At 41.6% G+C, this 14,724-nt stretch overlaps 1 protein-coding gene across 1 annotated transcript; it reads right to left on the bottom strand.

Moving 5' to 3' along the window:
* Positions 1–211: 211 nt before the first annotated feature.
* cfap57 (cilia and flagella associated protein 57) lies at positions 212–13,423 on the bottom strand. The gene is made up of 21 exons (XM_085353711.1): positions 13,267–13,423; positions 12,808–13,121; positions 12,462–12,715; positions 11,753–11,927; positions 11,526–11,678; positions 9,902–10,041; positions 9,600–9,765; positions 9,207–9,320; positions 8,914–9,126; positions 8,596–8,769; positions 8,232–8,393; positions 4,987–5,142; positions 4,730–4,823; positions 4,456–4,646; positions 4,199–4,372; positions 3,901–4,059; positions 1,874–2,017; positions 1,481–1,597; positions 776–910; positions 545–688; positions 212–385 (listed from the first exon to the last, which is right to left on the bottom strand). Exons 1-21 carry the CDS (start codon positions 13,421–13,423, stop codon positions 212–214), a joined length of 3,510 nt encoding a protein of 1,169 aa, XP_085209837.1.
* Between the last annotated feature and the right edge of the window lie 1,301 nt (positions 13,424–14,724).

Genomic DNA, 14,724 nt, shown 5'->3' with positions numbered 1-14,724 from the left:
CCTGGAAATGAGAACAGGTTCACTGGTCAGTGATCAAACCTTTATCAATGTGATTGTTTTCTGCAGTAAATTGCTATGGTAACATACAAATCCACACGTTCATTATCAAAGTGAATACAACAATCTTACTAACAACTTTCTTCTTATATGATTTTCATGTGTATCTGCTGCTGTGTGTTAGTTGCAGAGCTATTGCTGAGGTAAAAGACGATCAGCTGACTCCTAGCTGTTTGGGCTCCTGGTAGGCTGCTTCTTCTAAGATGGGCTGTGACTTCTTGGGCTTCTTTAAGAGAGCCAGCTGAGCTCTGACGTCTTTAGCCTGAGTCCTGGCCAAATGCAGCTCCTTCCGCAGCTCGTTGATTTCAGCAATCAGAGTCATGTTTTCCTGCAAAGTCCAAAGTCGTGGCTAGATAACTATCAATTCAGCAGGTCTTTACTCCACATTACACTTTCACACTCTGTCATACAGGATATGTTAAGACTTCAGAGTTGCATTGTTAATGACTAATGCCAATGTACTGTTGTGATCTGGGTAATGACTAACCTTCATGATTTTGGTGTAGACCTTTTCGTGCTCCTCTGCAGATTTGACCAGCCTCATTTTGAGGCCATTTACTGTCCTCTCCTGTCGATCACACTGGTGACGCAGCGCCTTCTGAACAGTATCATCTGCATTGGTTCTCTCCACCTTTCAAACGGGACATACACTTGACAGTTTGATTTCAAGCCCTCCCAGCATCCAGGCAGCTCTTGGGGTATTTCTTAGCACACTTACCCTTTCAGTCTGCTGGACATATCGAGCGTATATCATCTGTATGTTGTCCTTCAGAGTTTTAGGCTCCTGGATGAAGCCGACACAGTTGTGCAGGTCTGATTTCAATCGCTGGAGATGCGTCTCCAAATCTTTGACCTGACAACAAAAAACAAGAGAAGCCCATTATATTAAAAAAGGAATGATTTTTATTACACTTTTATCCTCAAAGCTTAAAGAGGATCTATTCTGCTCACTTCCAGCTTCATATTTTTATTCCTCGATTTTACTACAGTACATGTAGCCCAGTAGATTCACAGTTAAAAACAATCATCATTTACCTTATACTTGGCCTTCATGCAGCTGTTCACCTTGTGTCTGAAACAGGTTTTAGTTTCCGCCACCCTACATTTCCTCTGATTGGCTGCCACTTGTAAGCAAGAGCTTTTGGGTGGAGCCAAAGTCCTTCTAGGACCTAATCTTGCCACTTGGCATTAATGTTAGCAGTACCTCAAATCTGATTTTAAAAAAAAGAGTTGCTGATTTTGATTCTGGCCCAGTGGGTTTAAAAAGTTTTCTTTGCAGATTTCTCCATTAGACTTCAATTCAAGATTCTCTGAATGCCACTTCTTTCTCAAAAGAGTTAGGCCCACAATTATTTGCACAATGACACAGATTATGTAGTTTTGCCTCTTTACTTTAAAAAGGAAGCGTTGTTTGTTTACTGACCTTCTGACTCTCTTTGCACATCTCTTTGTCTCTGGTCTTCAGTTTGAGCTTCAGCTCAGAGACGGTGAGCTTCAGCTGAGCATTGCTCTTGTCGGTTTGTATCAGCTCTTCCTCCAGCTGCCGAACACGAGAAATAGCACGACACTGTAACTGGTAGTGTTGACACTGTTTTAACTTGACTGCTAATGCAGTCCTATCAGATCAATTAAAACAAGGTCAACCGAGCACAGCAAACTTTATTTCTGTCTAACTTTTTAACTCAACACTATTCAAATGGCAAGAAAATGTACAGGAACCCTTATGAATCATCTACATTTATGTATTCAACAGTCTCCACATATGTTTTCTAACCATGTGTTAACACAGTGCTAAGCTTTTCCATCTTTCACATACCTGACTGATCCGCTCCTTCTTCACATTGATGTCATGTTGCAGAGGCTCAGTTTTCTGCTTTAACTCATTCAGCTGGAATTCAAGAACAAACTTTAACTTCTCCAGTTCCTGATTCTTTCTCTTCAAGCACGAGATAATGTGATCCTGTGAGAACATGAACAGGTTGAACGGTTTTAGAGTTCAAAGGTTTTCATACATGAATTCTGAACAATGTCAAGAGAATCTGGTCCAGATCAGTCTCCATATGTCATGTAGTCAAACTGAATTAGACAGTACAATTTTACAGCTAATGTAGAGAAGAGCTCAGAGTTGAAGTGCATTGTAGGAAAACTTGTCTGTCTTTCAGTAACCCAGCGCTTTAAAATATGCTTATATTATACTTATATGCTTATAATATGCTCATATTCCCATAAATGTATGCACAGTAACACAGCACTTAAGCTTCGCTGAGAAATCTACACTGCACCTGCATCACAACTGCAACCCCTCTGACACCCTTCAATAAACCTACAACATAACCTGACGCACTCCTTTGTAGAACCAGAAGACATATCAACGCAGCCCACAGCTGTTGTGACTGGCCTGTTCGTCCTGTGTATTTCTGGCTATTTTTCAACGCAATCATCATCTCATCTATAATGACTCATAAATGTCAGCAAATTCCTGGAGGGAGATCTGTGAAGCTATTAGGATGGTCATGAAGGAAAGTACAAAGAAGCAGAAAAACTTGAGGAACAAATAAGTGAGCACTGAGCACCAGAGATGGGCAGTAACACGCGTTACTGTAATCTGATTACTTTTTTCAAGTAACGAGTAAAGTAAGGGATTACTATTGCAAAAACGGTAATTAGATTACCGTTACTTTCCCGTAGGAACGCTGCGTTACTGCGTTACTAAAACCGTGATTTTTTGCAGAATGTCTCACGACAGTGACGTAAGCGAGTGCGCCGTTAGTGGCAACAGCTGTGTGCAGATCAACAGTGGATCACATATCGATTGTGGGAGAGAGTATGAGCGTGCAGCGTTTAAAGCGTGGAAGTACTGACCTTACTTTGAGTTTGATTCCATAAAAAGTGACCAAAACATTAGCGTCCATCGTGCGTGGGAAGAAAACTTCTTTTTACAGCGAAAAAAACCCCTAAACTTCCAAGCAAGCACCGAGTGCGCAACGCCGTAATGGGAAACTCACAGAGAAACTCGCTGATTCTTCCACTGACCGCGGCACACCTGCACCAGGGTAAACCTCCGCCTACCCCCCAGTCCTGCTTTACAGGTGAAAATAGAGCAACAGGACCGCTGAGTCTTTGACTTTATTTATGTTCTGCTGTGTTTTACTTGCATCTATTTGAAAGACTGAGTGTAAACACAAAAAATATTTTATTTTATGTGCTGGAATGTGCAGAAAATAGGTTTAAATGTTAAACTCATTTATTCAACTCAGAGAATGTTGCATATAATTAAATGTTTTGCTTGATGCATAAAGTTAAAAGATTAAAACTGATAAAACAAGTTTTAAAAAGAGACTTTTCCATTTGATTACATTTTGTATGATGGATTATGCAGAAAAAGTAGAATTGGGCTGAAAGATCTATCGCTTTATCACCTCGTCAGGTTGTAAATCGTGTTTTTAAAAAGTAACTAAGTAACTAAGTAATTAATTACTTTTGAAAATAAATAATCAGTAAAGTAACAGGATTACTTTTTTGGGGAAGTAATCAGTAATTAGTTACTGATTACTTTTTTCAAGTAACTTGACCAACACTGCTGAGCACAACAAAGAGCAGGAACTCGAGGGGGCGAGAAGTCCCCAAATCTTATTTGTTTCTATCAGCTGGGTGTCAAAACTCATCATTAAAATGTCACTTTATGCTTTATGGAGTTAAAGCTAGTGTTAAATGATAAGTTAATGAATGTCGTCACTTCTGACTCCATATGTGTAACGTCGAGGCTTCAAAATGTAAAACTGTTTAAAATTCTGCTAAGTGGACGTTTGGTTGACAGGAAATGACAGCTCTGATCTTGGTCACCTTGTCCTGACTGGTCTTTTCATGTCCAGAGATCTGCCTCTTCAGGTCTTCAATGTCACTCTCCAGGGAGCGGATCAGCCCAAGCAGCCTCTGCCGCTCTTGCTTCAGTTTGTTTATATCAGCGCTCCTGTCATCAATCTGCTTCTGTAGACTGATGAACTGTGAACACACCAGCGTCCAACCAACCAAAGAGAAGACACACAGAGAACAGCAGCTGATGTGAGCAGACAGACAGGAGACAGAGCTGATGCTCTGCAACAGAACCAAACATTCAGTGAATAACAGAAGCTTTGTTCACCTTTTGTGCCATGATGCTATTTTTTCCCTTCAGATTTGTATTGGTCTGTTTCTCAGTTTTCATTTTCTTCTCATAATTGGTCTGGATCTCGAGAATCTTCCTCTCTTCGTCCTCTTCAGCCTGCTTTATGATTGCTTTAAAAACACTAATCTTCTGTTCGGTGTCCTCCTGACACTAAACGAAAGATTACCGGTTTCATTCAACTGCTGCACCATTTAACTTACCACCACCTCCTCTTCCTGCTCCTTATTACTGACCTGAGCGAGGAGCTCGGCCTTCTCCTGTAGCTTGGCCTCGTACATCTTTGTGAGCTCCTCCACCGCTTGGATTTTTCTGTCCTCTGCAGACTTGAGCTGCTTCTCATAGTCTTCCTGCATTCTTTGATGTTTTTGCTGAAGATCCTGGTACTTCTCGTGCTCCACAATCAGCTTCTGGCTGTATGATAGCTCTGTGTGTGATTAAAAGAGTATGAACACCAAACACTTACAAAAATAAAGATAACAGATTGTGCTGATCCTGTTCTCCTGTTACCTAAATCCTTCAGTTCTTTCGAATGCTTCATAATAAGCTCTGCAGAATTCTGCTGATTCTCACATTCCTGCTTTTCCATCTCTGTCTTCATGGCCTGCAGTAAAAGCAGGATACTTGATTCATCAAGGGCAGCAGCTACTGACTCAATTAATCAACGTCAAAAGTCACCCACTGATGATTGCTAGTCTTGGGAAGACATTTTGACCTTTAAGTTGTAAATCTATGTGAAGCTGAGCTCTCGTGTAACAGAGGCACACCTGTTGGGATGTTTTCAGAGATTCTATCTGCTGGACAAAGTTGTCAGACAGCTCTCTGAGCTTCTCGTTGTAGTTCATGTCCTTCAGGCGGAGCTGGTACTCATTCTCCATCTGCAGCTCCTCCAGCCGCATCTTCATCTCCAGCATGTGCTGGGTCTGAAGAAAGTAGACGCAGGAACATACATTCAATACCTCTTCTTTTAACCATAACATGACAGTTGTCACCTTGTTGCAATTCTTTTAGCTTTCTTCTAAAGTGTCGTACATAAATAACTTAAACCAGACACATAAACACATGAAGTGTACCTCATACTACTTGGAAAGAGCAGATTGCTGTAGCGTCTGCAGTAATGTGAACCCCAGACTCTGCTTCGTGTGAAAGCGAGGCTGTCGATTTACTGGCTCACCTACATTCCCACCCTGACCTACAGCCACAAGTTGTGTGTAGTGGTTGAAGACCATGGATACAAGCAGTGCAAATGAGCTTCCTCCAAAGGCTCGGTGAGGAGCCTGTTCATGTAGGAGGAAGTCCAAGTAGAGCCACTACTTCATCACATCAAAAGAAGTGAGCTCAGGTGGTTCAGGCATCTGACCAGGAGGCCTCCTAAACGAGGTGTTTCAGGCATGTACTAAAGAGAGAAAGGCTGAAGAGAGATGCTGGAGAAGTTACATCTGGTTTGGGAACACCTCAAGGTCCCCGAAAGACCAGGATTAGTGGTGAGAGTGAGGTCTCTGCTGAGATGCTGCCCCAGCAACCAGGACCTTAGCTTGGTCCTGGTTGCTGGGGCATCATAAGAAGCCGAAAATGGTCGTATGTACAGAGCTGGGAACATCCAAACCAACAGAGGCTGTTCATGAGCAGAACCAACATTGCTGTCTCCCGCCTGATCCGTAAGATGAAGCTTCCCGGCCGTGAGAACAAAATCACTGTCATCGTGGGAACAGTCACTGATGATGTCAGGATTCAGGATATCCCCAAGCTCAAGATTTGTGCTCTGAGGGTGACTGATGGTGCCCGCATCCTCCACCAAAGCTGTCGCGAAATCGATCAATGTAGAGCAGTGTCACAAACCACGGAAGCCCCAGAAAAGTGCAATCAAACGATGACTTTATTAACAGCCCGGAGAAAACATCAACATATGTCTTCTGACCAAAATACATGTTGTGGACACTTCTAAAGCAGTGGGGTACACGCCCCCCCATGGCGTCAAATACAGATTAAAATAGGTTCCAGACATTAGTCACAGTTAATCGTACATTTTTAATAGCTATAAGCAGACATAGAACTTCTGATTCTTTCCTAAAATAATTTTCACATATGGCACTTTGTGTATGTGTGTTTTCTATTCATTAATGTAATTGTCAGTTATTTTCTCTCTTTATTTTACTTTTTTATCTGTTTGTTTGTGACGTTCTACTTTAGTTCTACTAAATCTTGATGTAAAAACAATACACCCTTATTCCACGCACACACTCTGCAGTTTGCCTACGCACACACTTCTCTCTCAGACTTCCTCTGTTCACACACTATGAGTTTTTATTAGTTATTTATTATTTTGTATAAATCACACAGAATCATTCAAATCGAGTACTCACAACATTCACACACTTAGAATCACTCAAAATACGCTTTCCTAAGAGTATTTTATCAAACATGCTTTCAAGAATCAGAAAGAGGAAGTAGACAACACTCAGTAACTGCGTCTGTCCTCTTAAAAGAGAAGAGAAATAAACACATATGGGACAATTCTCCCCATCTTAGACAAAATGTGACCTTAAATGTCCTTTTCTAAGTCATGTTCTTCTTTAAACACAACTCTTGGCCTCCAGGGCATAACCTTTGGACTTATAACTCTGATATAAGTCCACACAGTACGGAGAACCTGCAAGTTCAGTTTTTTCTTTTTAAATTCTCCACACACTTGAAGAACTGTTTGTCATTTATCTGCCCAAGAACTTCATCAAATGGACCTCGCCGGGTCCAGTAATCTTCAACACAATTGTGTATCCTCATGTACACAACTTATTCTTCACTGGTATCACAGCACATCTAGTAATATCATCAGAATTACTTCATCATAGTAAACATTGATTTTCCTTTAAAATCAATTTACCATCAGAACTCAAGATCACAGCTGACTCGATTCTCTGAAATCCTGAGTCAGTTAAACACCTTGCTCAACTCAAGGTGTCCTTTTCTCGGACTTCCTCGTCCGAACTCACTCTTTTTACCCCGGCATCTCCACCAGAATGTTACGAGATCTTCCACTCTTAATTGGTGAAAGAAGGTAACTTCGTAAGTTCTCTCCACTGTCTCACAGTAGCAAACAACCTGCGCATTCAGAAGATCCCCTTCTCACTGTAATTCAATTCTCATAAACCCAAAAGTAAGCATATTATTTCCCTAGTCAAAAGTGAAACCGTTCCTCACACAGTAATTCTTAATCCAACCTTAAAGTGAAACAAACACCCTTCGTGTTTTGAAACTAAAAAGGAAGGAAGAGCGCCCAATTTTAACGGAGCATGTTATTACTGAACAACATGACAAAGTACAAATACTTTGTTACTTAAAAGAAAAGTAACAAAGTACAAATACTTTGTTACTGTACTTGAAAAGAATTTTCAGGTATCTATACTTTACTTGAGTAGGTATTTTTCTGACAGCTGTTTACTTTTACTCCCTACATTTTAATCAAATATCTTTACATTCTACTCCTCACATTTTTAAAACAGGCTTTTTTGATACTAGTATCTGTACTTAAGTACGAAATATCTGTACTTTTGCCACCTCTGTATCTACGTGTGTGTATGTAAGTATGCATGGATGGATGCGCTAGCCATGTATGGGGAGGCTTCATCTGGCAAACCTCACATGCAGTACAGCACTAAGGATTGTTCCTTCTAGGAAGTAGAAGTAGACTGGGGGGCAGAGGCTTCAGCTTTCAGAGACCCTGTCTACTTTTACGATCAGGCTTAAAACTTTTCTTTTAGATGAAATATACACATACATAGGATACATATAGTTAGGGCTGGATCAGGTGACCCTGAATCCTTAGTTATGCTGAAATAGGCCTAGGCTGCTGGAGACTTCCCATGATGCACTGAGTGTTGCACTGAGTGATGTTCCAAAGCTATAACATTACAAACACATAACTGACCACTTGCACTGATGGTCCAGGATCAAGAACTTACAATGCTTTAGGAACAAGACCAACAGGGGGGTGTCACACTATGCACTTACTCACCTTCTCCTCCAGGTCTGACTTGGTGATAAGGATCTCTTCCGTGTGGACTATGTGTTTGTTGCTCTTTAGACCTCTGCCTTCCTTATCGATGATTTTCCAAATCAGCAGACAGCCGTCTTCAGACACTGTCAGCAGGAACTGATCATCATACGTGATCACCATCTGAGGACACACATGTTTTAGTGGGTGGACTCTTTGCGTCTGAATGATCAGCATCATAGTCAATCGATTTTTTCATACACGATGTGAGATTGTGTGTATATCAATCTCACATCACATTAATACACATAATTTCCCCTAGGGATCAATAAAGTATTCTGATCAGTGCAAATCTCAATCAGAGCAAATCAGTGCTTCTGCTCACCTTGGTGACAGGCCCAGAGTGAGCCTGGTATGTCATCCATTCCTTCTGGATAGGTAATGGGTATTTAATGGCCCTTACAGTCCCACTGGAGGTCCCGGTGAAGACCACTCTACCAGAATGGGACACTGCAAGAGCAGTGTGAGCTGTCTCATCAGCTGGAACCTCCCTCAGTACCTGTGGATAGGATATAACAATAAACCCAGTTTTTTTTAAACAAAAAAAAAAGAAAGAAAAAACAACATTGCTGCTGCTTGAGATGTTTTGTTGATTTGCAGCAACTTAAAAGAACAAATCCAGGAGTCAGCTGTGCTTGCTAACCTGACAGTCTTGGATCTCCTTCAGAGTGAGGTCTGTTCCCACAGCCAGGATGGTCTTACAGTCTGAGGAGAAGGCCACACCTGTATAACTACAGGACTTTAGGACGCTTTCTGACTCCCGCTTGCCACTCTGCGTGTTCCACTCGTACACTGCCCCATCCACCCCACAAGACACGACCCGGCTGTCGTCCAGGCTCCATTCAATCCGACACACCTGTTAATTGAAATACCAGTAAATAAGAATGACAAATAAGCACTGGGACTCCTCTGTAACACATACTCCAGCTGACTCACCTTTCCATTGTGGCCCTTCAGATTAAGGATATTGTCAAAAGAGGTGACAGAATAGATTTGAATGATGTTTCCATTGACAGCTGCAAACATGTGGCCACCATTGCTAAAAGCACACTGAAAAGTGAAGGAGACAAAGACAGAGTCCAAGCGCAAAAGTTTTGAGTGGAAAATGTGATAATGCTCCACTTTAAGATGAATTATCAGATATCGCAGTAAATGCTGAAAACGCTAACCCAGGATTCAGTATTTACGGATTTACAGAACACAGCTGGATGAGACACAACAGAAGGGGGTAAAGATCAATCATTTCACCCTTGAATTTAGTAATACTCTGATTATTTCAGTATTGGCTGTTCAGATTTACTGCAAACACAAATGCAAAGCAACCTCTACCTCTCTACAGCTGCGCACAGTGAACTCCTTGAAGGTGCGGATGTCATCAATAAGCAGGTTCATCAGCCTGAGTCTGTCTGAAAACCCCACAAGGATGAAGAGGCCTGTGGGATGTAGTGCCACGCTGTACGCCTCCTCCTGGAACTCCTTGCACAGCTCCAACACTCTAGAGACAAAACAGAGAGAACAGCAAGAGCTCAGAAAGACGACATGTCATTCTGTTATGCAGTTTTATATTGTATCAACCTGACGAAAACTGATTGATATATATCTATAAAAGGAATTGTGTGTATGTGTTTTACTTTGTCTCGTAGTTCCAGATGCGGACAGAGCGGTCCAGAGAGCAGGTGGCTACGAGGGGCTTGCGTATGCAGATGGACAAACCAGTGATGGAGCTGGAGTGGAAGGACTGGGACAGGAACTCAAAGTGTAGTTTATCCTCCTAATGGAGTTGCAAAGATAACTTTAAACATCTAAAGAGAACTCTGATGCCTTAAACAAGTGGAGAAAAAAAGAGAGTGGAGGTAGACAACAGAAAGAAGACAATGAAGGAAGAGAAGGAGAAAACAACAACAAAATTTTTTTTTACCCTTTTTCTCTAGAGAATGGATGGGCAATTAACTTTTCAAGGGGCCACATGAGAAACTGGCACTGTTGTGGAGGGCCATGCTACATCAGAATTGAGTTCAGCCTATATTCTCAAATCAATTCTGATGGGGAGTTTATCAAAGGGTGCAATGTCTTTACATTTAAATCCTAATCTACCACTGACCTCATGTGGGCCACATCTACTCTAGATGATGTCAAAGAGAGGAAATATCTGTAAAAAGGTTACCTTAGAGAACTAACTTAAAGGCAGAGAAGCTTGTTTCAGATAAAAAATGAACTGAGGGGATGTATCGAGGCCTAGTATAAGACAACTACTCTAACAAAGTCCATGAATAAAAATATGGAGCTGCAAATAAAGACAAAATTATTTTTTGCTGGATTATTTGAACTGTTTTCCATGTTTCTTGGATTGACCTTTTTCTTTTCATTCACAAGACTTTGCTACTGTTTTCTTTGCTACAGCATACAAAGACTGTTAAAAATATCCAACTGGAAATTAGCACAATTGATCCACCAAAAAAAAGAAGAGGAAGTGTTAAGTCTAATTGTTGAATGTTGCCATTGTGTTTCTTAAATTTGTACAGTCTTAGTTCAAGCAGTAGGATCAAAGCCATTCCTTTGATCCTGACCACCTCTCCAACCACTCTGTGCTCGGGGAGGTTTTATTGTAGATACATCCTATCCTTTTTTGTAAGCTTCCTGGGTTTACGACCCTTTGGTCAGCAGGAGGTCTGACACACACACACACACACACACACACACACACACACACACACACACACACACACACACACACTTTCTTACAGAAGTTCACACATATACATACAAATGCTTTGTCTCAGAACCAAGGGGGCGTGGCTTTGTTCTGACGTGTTTTGTGTGAACTGTGTCTCAATAAAAAGGGCAGCAAGGGAGGTCGTGGTAGAGGTCATTTTCGTGGTGGACACAGGCCTCCCTTGCGCAAGTGTTTGATCGATCGACTGTCTTGTTTTCTTCATGATGAATAAGTCTCTAGAATTAGCGGGGCTTGTGGAAACACAGACCCAACAGGAAGTGAGATCATACATAGAAGAAAAAGTAAAACAGCAAAATAATATGTATGTATTTCTGACTGCCGACCAGCTACTATAGTAATGTTTCAAGTACAGAGGAGGTCAGTGTGAGAATGGATGTAGCAAACAGCTCTACATAATCTGAATTGATGGGGGCATGTGGAAGAAAATAAAATACCAGCTAGGACAGTTGATGCAGTAATTTCACTTATACAAATGATGAACCCCGTCATTGGTGGTGCTGGTAGGTGTAACTGTAGAGCACCTTGTTCATGTCCACAGAGGACAGGCTGACACTATACAGCTGTCCTCGGTTTGTGCTGATGGCCAAAGTCTCCTCTGCTGGACTGATGCATATGGTGTCAATCTGCTGGTATTCTGCCAAGGTCACACCGCTGCAGTATGCATCTAGAGGGATCTGACACAAGCATACCCATGTGCACACAAAGACTTCACTTTCCACCTTTTCTGAAATAAAGCTTGAACATTTACCTTTATCTCCCTGGTCTTTCTGTAACCATTCTCATCTGTCTGCTCAAACAGAAAAACGGTGCCAGGACCTCTAGAGCATGCAAAGCCTTTGGAGTAGGACAGGATTGCTGTGATGGAAGGGACAGAGGGACCTTCATTCACATTAGCATCTTTGATCTTCTTTACCTCCACCTGCCTGTGCAGAGTGAAGCGGGTATAAGCAAGAACATCACTCATCAAAGATGGATCGCTGCAGTGACCACAGTGAACCCATTCATCTGGTCTGAGATCAGCTGGTTATCATTTGTTATACGCATTTCCATTCCATGTTTTAACATGTCTGCCAATTTTTCCACTACTTTTTTAAATCATTGCCACACGTTATGAGTGATACTAGCTGCTCAGACATTTAAAGTCTTTATTTAATCCATCGGCGTGTATTTGTTGGACAACAATGAAGTTAGACACCAGGAATCATTTATATTTGCCCATCTGCCCAGTTTAGCAGGTGCTTTTGGTAGCCATGAAAAGCTCTATGCTAGATATTTTTGGGGTACAACCGACAGAATTCAATAAAATTAGTTGGTTTTGAGGTCAGATTATTCACCATTATGATTATGGACTTGACCCTGATTGGGTCAAAAATGGCAGGAACAGCATGGGGTGGAGATGAGTTACAGAGGCTGCTTCATGTAAAATAGCACCAGTTCATGTGGTCCAGCTTTCTCACCTGGCAGGCTGGCCCTGCACACAAGTCATGCTGATCTCTCTTCGCAGGTCTCCAGACTCAAACACCAGCAGTCTGCCAGTGTCTGTGCCAGCGATCACCCTGTGCTCTGACACCCAGGTGTGGCACAGGAAATTGATGGACTCAACCTTTGCAACACTGCTTGGTTTCAGGGCCCCCTCTGAGTAGCGGAACAGCTTGAAAACACCGGTTCCGCTCACACAGAGCTGTGTGTTGCTGTAAGGGTTGAAGCTGACCTGATGAGAAACAGTTACTATAATAATAACGTGTTCAGCATGTGTATGCCTGCATTTATACAAGCTTCACTGATGCAGCACAGATGACTCACCTGGGTGACAGGATTATTTGTGTTTGTTGTCTTCAGTGTTGCCAGGAGTTTGTGTTTCTCCCAAAGCCAGAGGATCAGCATCCACTCGGGGCTCCCTGTCAGGCCTATCAGGTACTTGGAATCAGGAGAGAAAGCAATGCAGATAAACTCTTGAACAGACATGTCTCCTGCACTCAAAACCTTTCTCTTTCTGCCCTGCTCATGCTGCAGGTCAAACACAGTGACGGTGGCTCTCTCTCCATAATCTGACACTGCCAGGTAGCGTCTGTTGGAGCTGATGGTCATAGCACGCATTCCCTGACTTCTCTCTGAGCCTGGAGAGACGACACCAACAGAAATAAATGCTGTTAAATACTAAAAAAAACAACTTTCGTACTTATATCAAGAGCACCACCAGGGTAGAAATTTAGGTTACTTATGTTAGTTAGTTATGACTTAGACATCTAAAAATGAGCGCACCTGAAATGAACCGCTGCCATCGTTGGACAGTGTTGAAACACACGCAGCTGTTTCCGCTGGGGAAGACGACGGTTTGCTCGTCAAAGAAACACAAATTGTTCCTCACACCAGTCCGTACACCGAAAATGAAATGGGACTGAGCAACTACAAAAGACATTTTTAGATGTCACTTAAAAAAATAATAATATGCCAGCAGCAGCAGACTTGAAAACTGAAGAGTGTCTCTGCGCATAACAAACACTTCCAGAAAACATTAATGCTTCTGAAAGCCAGAAAAGCCCTCGCGGAACCGATTGAGAGTCACGTCGCTAGGCAACGCTGGGAAATCCCGCGAGACCACGAGAACTCGTAAGGTGTTTCCAGACCGTTGTTTCTAGTGATGTGCATACCACTGATTTCCTTTCCGATCCGATACCAGGTAAAATTCAGAGTGGTATCGACGATACGGATTCGATATGGGCTCAAATTGTGGTCATAAATATTTGAGCCCATAGAATCTTTCAATCCCTAGAACAAAAACAAATGTCCATAAAAGAGGACATAAATAAATCGGCCAGTTCTAACAAGGATATTGCCTCTATTGTTTTAGGATTTTTTTCTTTCTGGATTCGTTGTTGTAACAATCCCTTTTCGTTCAGAAGGAGGTGCTGTATACGAAATATGCAGCAAAATATAAAGCAGGGAGGTAAGGATTTAACACCATAGCTTCCTGAGAACCAACCTAATTAATTAATACCAACTCTAGCTGGTAACAAATGAGGAACATGAAATCTGTGACAGTCTGATTGCATAAGAATAGCAGCAGAAATGTGAAAAAGGAGGCTGAAATTCACAATGAAAAAGTAATGTTACAGTGTAATTACAGCAAATCAATACATTTTTTTGTTAGAAACTCAAGAAGAAAAGAGACTGAGAGATAAGATCTTTACATTCAGACAGATTCAAATGTCTGTGTGTCTTTACGCTTGTGCTTCAGTTTATAGGTAAAAATAAAATGAGAACATATATAGGGGTGGCTGTAGCTCAGGCGGTAGAGCAGGTCATCTACTGATAGGAAGGTTGCCAGGTTTCCTGGCTTCCCCTAGTCTGCATGCCAAATATCCTTGGGCAAGATATTAACCCCAAATTGCTTTTCAATGCATCCATCGGAGTATGAATGTGTGTGAATGCTTCTTAGAAAGCACTTAGAACACTTAGAACAATGTGCTTGTGCGAATGGGTGTGAATGGGTGAATGCACAAGTTGTGTAAAGCGCTTTGAGTGCTCAGAAGAGTAGAAAAGCGCTATATAAGAACCAGTCCATTTACCATATAAGAGAAGGATTAAAAATGTCTATTGGTTTCTCCAGTTTTGCTTTATTGTGCATTTTTATGTAGCCAAGACTGGTTTAGTGAACTGGTGAATGAAAAATGAACAAATGTAATCTTTTTTGTGAATAAGTGTATAAATAATCTGCAC

This window comes from Diplotaxodon limnothrissa, linkage group LG5 (genome assembly GCF_057381915.1).
Source record: "Diplotaxodon limnothrissa isolate DT_005_m linkage group LG5, D_limnothrissa_male_GT1.1, whole genome shotgun sequence".
In the NCBI taxonomy this organism is placed as follows: Eukaryota; Metazoa; Chordata; class Actinopteri; order Cichliformes; family Cichlidae; genus Diplotaxodon; species Diplotaxodon limnothrissa.
Note: the sequence above shows the minus strand (reverse complement) of the source record. Positions and strands in the feature narration are given on the sequence as shown.